Source organism: Elgaria multicarinata, chromosome 4, assembly GCF_023053635.1.
Source record: "Elgaria multicarinata webbii isolate HBS135686 ecotype San Diego chromosome 4, rElgMul1.1.pri, whole genome shotgun sequence".
Taxonomy (NCBI): Eukaryota; Metazoa; Chordata; class Lepidosauria; order Squamata; family Anguidae; genus Elgaria; species Elgaria multicarinata.
In genome coordinates, this window is record NC_086174.1 from 18,946,119 (window position 1) to 18,951,420 (window position 5,302).

At 37.6% G+C, this 5,302-nt stretch overlaps 1 protein-coding gene across 1 annotated transcript in view; it reads left to right on the forward strand.

Moving 5' to 3' along the window:
• The window catches only part of FBXO11 (F-box protein 11), an 80,944-nt gene that overhangs the window by 74,200 nt on the left and 1,442 nt on the right, over nt 1-5,302 (forward strand). Inside the window, exons 17-22 of the mRNA XM_063123868.1 lie at nt 68-144; nt 246-389; nt 958-1,068; nt 2,932-3,039; nt 4,922-5,030; nt 5,128-5,226. Of these exons, the coding sequence (XP_062979938.1) occupies nt 68-144; nt 246-389; nt 958-1,068; nt 2,932-3,039; nt 4,922-5,030; nt 5,128-5,226 (648 nt within the window). The remainder of the gene's footprint in view (nt 1-67; nt 145-245; nt 390-957; nt 1,069-2,931; nt 3,040-4,921; nt 5,031-5,127; nt 5,227-5,302) is intronic.

Sequence of the window (5,302 nt, forward strand, 5' to 3'; positions counted from 1 at the left end):
GTTATTTCAATTCACTTGTATAAAATAGTAACTTTTGAGTAACGTCTTGGTATTTGCTTATACACAGAACTGGAAGCAACCCGAAAATTAGGCGCAACAAAATTTGGGGAGGCCAGAATGGTGGAATTCTTGTTTATAATTCTGGTAAGTTTTCCCTCTACTTCATTTTTAGAATTCAAAATATAAAGCAATTCCCTGCCTCTACAATATCTTGATTTCCCCCCCCCCCCTTTTACCGTTTTAAGGGCTTGGCTTTATAGAAGACAATGAAATTTTTGATAATGCAATGGCTGGAGTATGGATTAAGACAGACAGCAATCCCACATTAAGAAGAAACAAAATCCATGATGGAAGAGATGGGGGCATCTGTATATTTAATGGGGGCAGAGGTAATGTCCTTTCACTTTTATCATATTTACTAATAGCCAGGTGGAATGTCTTTTAAAAAATTTTTTAAAAATGTTTTTTCTCTCTCTCTTTGCACTTGGCCGGTTTCACCAACACCGCTCCCTAAAAATACACACAGGGCCCATCCCATAGCTTGAGCCTATGAGAAATTGCTCAGTCATATTTACTATAGAAGAGTTGCTGTAATTCTCTGCTTAGCCACCCAGGATAGGTCTGCATTGCAGTATCAGAATTCCACTGGCTCAACTGTTGCCGTTTCTGAGAGATTGCCAAATCGTGGTTGAAGATAGAGAACACAAACACTTGCTTGTTGAAGTACTTGATCCCAGCTTTTCTAATTAAATGGCGTCAAGAGTTCAGCTATACCAGCCTTCCATGGAAAAATGTTTATATTAATTCTTAGATTATACCTACATCTTAAGTGTTAAAAGGAAATATATCAACCATATTTATGGATGATTATAACATTCACTAAAAATAAATTCTGTGCTTGCTTGTAAACCAAGTTGAGACTTCAGACTCAAGCTTGTGCTCTCGGTTCTCTATTAGGCCTTCTTGAAGAGAATGATATCTTTAGGAATGCACAAGCTGGAGTCCTTATCAGCACAAACAGTCATCCTGTGTTACGGAAAAATCGAATATTTGATGGATTTGCTGCAGGTTTGTATTTGATTTATTATTTATTTATTTATTTATTTATTGCATTTTTATGCCGCCCAATAGCTGAAGCTCCCTGGGCTGTTCACAGAAATTGAAACCATTCAAAGTATAAAACAAACTGTATACAAACATGATATAAAATTCAATATAAAAGCACAACCAGGATAAAATCAGCAGCAGTGCAGAAATACAAATTTAAAACAGCAAAGTTAAAATTAAATTTATAGACTGTTAAAATGCTGAGAGAATAGAAAAGTCTTCACCTGGCATCTGAAAGAATATAGCATAGGTGCCAGGGGAACCTCCTTAGGGAGCTCATTCCACCGCCGGGGTGCCACAGCAGAGAAGGCCCTCCTTCTGGTAGCCACCTGCCTTACTTCCTTTGGTAGGGTCTCACGGAGAAGAACCCCTGAGGATAACCTTAGGGTCCGGCCAGGTACATATGGGAGGAGGCGATCCTTCAGACAGCCTGGCCCCAAGTCGTTTATACTGGCTTTAGCTCACCACCTCCCTAGGCAGTTGGTTCCACTGTCTGACTGCTGTGATTGTTAGGAATTTTTTTCCTAATGTCCAACCAAAGATGGCTTTCCTGTCGCACAATACTGGATGATAGAGAACAGGCTGCAGCCCTCTTCCATCTGACAGTAGGACGGAGTATCTGCTCAAGGTGTTGCTCTTAAAGGCTTTCTCAGGAATTTTGGTTGTCCAGTCTCCACTCACTAATTCAAACCAAACACTCCAAGTGCAAGGAACCAAACAATGCACTGGACCAGTAATTGGCTCATTATACAAAAAATATCATTTTAAATTATTATTATTATTATTATTATTATTATTATTATTAATTTATTTATATAGCACCATCAATGTACATGGTGCTGTACAGAGTAAAACAGTAAATAGCAAGGCCCTGCCGCATAGGCTTACAATCTAATAAAATCATAGTAAAACAATAAGGAGGGGAAGAGAATGCCAACAGGCACAGGGTAGGGTAAGCAGGCACAGGGTAGGGTACAATTAAATGGTACAATTAAACTCAGTAATTATTTGAAATAATCATATGAACAGTCAATAGGTTTTCAAAAACTACAGTATCATCGAAGGTCCTAACAATAATTAGTTTCACAAGAGTTACACCAGGCAATCTACAAGTTTTCAAACACATCAGTTGCATCTGGCAGTTTACTACTACAGACCCCTGGTGAACTTCCGTTTTGAACAGGAAGTCTTCCTCGGGTATTCAAATAGACATAACTCATAACAATTTAAAGTAATTTACAGAACTCATAACCATTTGTAAAGACTGATAATGTTGGAAAAACAGTTTAGCATTCCTAAACGACTAAACTGTCAACCGTCTGCTGCAGAAGAAGAAATAAATAAATGTATCAATGGCTGTTGGTCATTATATGCCTCCATGTACATATAATGTACATGATATACCTCTAAATATCTTGTGCACTGCCTGTGATCTCCCTGACCACTGTTTGAAAAAAGAATGCTGGACTAGATGGAGTCTTTGGTTTAATAAAGAAAGCCAATTATCTCTCCCTCCCTCTTATGTTTTTAATATTTAGATCTAGCCTCCCCTCCCTGGAAAACTCTTGTGTTCCAAAGCGCTGTCACATAATAACAATCTTTATGAAAATATTATTGTGTTCCTGAGCTAAATAACACTTTGATAACTGAATTTTGAAGAAAGCATTCTGCTTTTGTACGAGTGCAGTTTTTACGAATTTACTAGTTTGGCATTCTTTTTGTGTGGTTCTGTAGAAAATACAAAAAAAGACAAGTAGCTTTTGAAACAGATAAATATGTCATACCTGTTCATATTGCAAACGACCTTTTTTTCTTTCACATAAGGTATTGAAATAACAAATCATGCAACTGCAACTTTAGAAGGCAATCAGATTTTCAACAACCGGTTTGGGGGATTATTTCTAGCCTCTGGTGTCAATGTGACAATGAAAGGTATGTTGAATTATGCTTATTTGTAGCTTACAGAAGCTATTAGGATCTTTTACTTTTACACAGGTTCACACCTAAGACCCAGAAAACTAAGTAAGCCGTCTTTGGTGAGAATGAAACTTTGTTCATTAGAATTATTCTCTTCAGTTAAAAAACAGAACATCAGACTTAGAAACTGGTATTACCCTTTTGTGATCATTGTTTGGTATTTCAGTCTAAACCAAAATATTCCTTCTAAAACTAGTGTGCGTTGCTGCCAGAAAAAGTGTGCATGTATTTTATATGTGAAAATTTGCTTTGATCAAAGAGCAGAAGCAATATTGTTGCTTTTGAAGAAGTATTAGCAAGAACTGCTATTAAAAATGTATGTTAAACACTAATGCATTATATATTATCAAAGGGTTAATGAAATTATTTTTACCTTGATGAAGTTGGTTTTTATAGTAGTCTGAACATTTTTTTATATACTCATAAATTTAGCTTATTTATTTAGAATATTTATATATTTGTAAATGTTGGAGCGGTGTACAAGATAAAATGAAAATAAAAACAAAATAAGCTGGAATCCTTCTACTGCAGCGATGAAAGTACCTTGTTTGTGTATGTTGTATGTTTTTTTAGTGGGAGAAATCATTGCAGGCACTAGTCATTTCATTACAGAGCTCCTCAATCCTTATGTTAAAATAGGGATGGGGAGCCTTTGGCCCTCTAGATGTTCATGAATGGCTTCTGTCCATCTTCCTTACCATTGGCCAGGCAGGCTGATGGGAATTTGTCTAGCAACATCTGGCGAGCCACAGGTTTCCTAGTGCTGTCTAAAACTGTTCCCTTGAGTAGGACATTTGAGTTCTTCACAGAGGAAATAATGTGTGATAATAAGCCGTATGGAGCCAGAGAAGCAAGAGAGGGAGAAAGATCATGCATGCTAAGGAGGAATGGGAAATGCCTGTGTTGGCAGCTGGTGGCCTGAGAAACCAAATCCACCATTTTTACTGTCACTCACCCCATCTGTAGTGGCGGTCACCTTCCCCTTATCCACAGTATCACACCTTCCAGGGCAGAGTAAAATTGAGAACTGCGGGGGGTGGGTGGGGAGACATTGCTTCTGCATTCTTCAGAGGCAATTGGAAGGGTGGTATCTTCAAATTGTTCCAGTAAGGAAGGAGGCGTCATTTGAGAACAATTTGAGAAAGTGTTCTAGGTGAGTCTGGGAATGAAAGAGCAACCCCCCCCCCAAGGAATTGGCCTACTCCTCTATTGTTTGTTTGAGAAGGTAAATGGCCAACTTAGTTACTGCCCACTGCAGTACAGAGAGGGTGAGTCTGCATAGCTCTTCCTGTGCTGATTGGGAAAAAAACACTTGATAGCTGGTGCATGTGTGTGTTGGGTGTGCTCACACAAGGGAAACTTGCAGTGCAATCCTATGCATGCCTACTTGGATGTAAGCCACACTGACTTCAATGCGATTTACTATCAAGTAAATGAGAATAGGATTGCAGCCTCAGACATTATTTGATAACTACTGAAGGTATAGTTGCATTTCTAAAAGTAAGCTTCCTTGCCCATCTATCTATCTATAGATCAGTTTAACTACTTTTGCTGTTGAGAAAACTACTTGAAATGTAAGGTGTCTGAAAAAATAATTTTCAGATTCAAAATTTTTCAGAAAACCCATCATTTTACATCGCACCGTTCTGGCCAGGCCCAGACATGCTTAGTTTCAGCCAGTTTGCTGCATTTCTTGTCTTTTGTATAGAAATGATTTTGAGTTTGGTTGGCCTTGCTACATCTATAGACCAAAATCCTGGCAAGGTTTTATAACCTTAGTCAGATCATTAGGATAGTACAGTAAACTAATACTGTGAAATCTATCATTTTATTGCAGATAACAAAATAATGAACAATCAAGATGCCATAGAAAAAGCTGTTAGTAGAGGCCAGTGTCTATATAAAATATCAAGTTACACCAGTTACCCCATGCATGATTTCTATAGGTAAGGTGATTGAGCATTGTATATACTTTTTTTTGCAGTTTAACATTTCATATGTTGAGAAAACGGATGTCTTAACTTGTTTATTATTGTATTCCAGATGTCACACTTGTAACACCACAGACCGCAATGCTATATGCGTAAACTGTATTAAGAAGTGCCATCAAGGACACGACGTGGAATTTATTAGACATGATAGGTATGATGAACAACTTTGGGTTGAAAGCTTAAGTACAATATTTTCAGTAAATATTTCACAGATTTCTCTCTTCCAG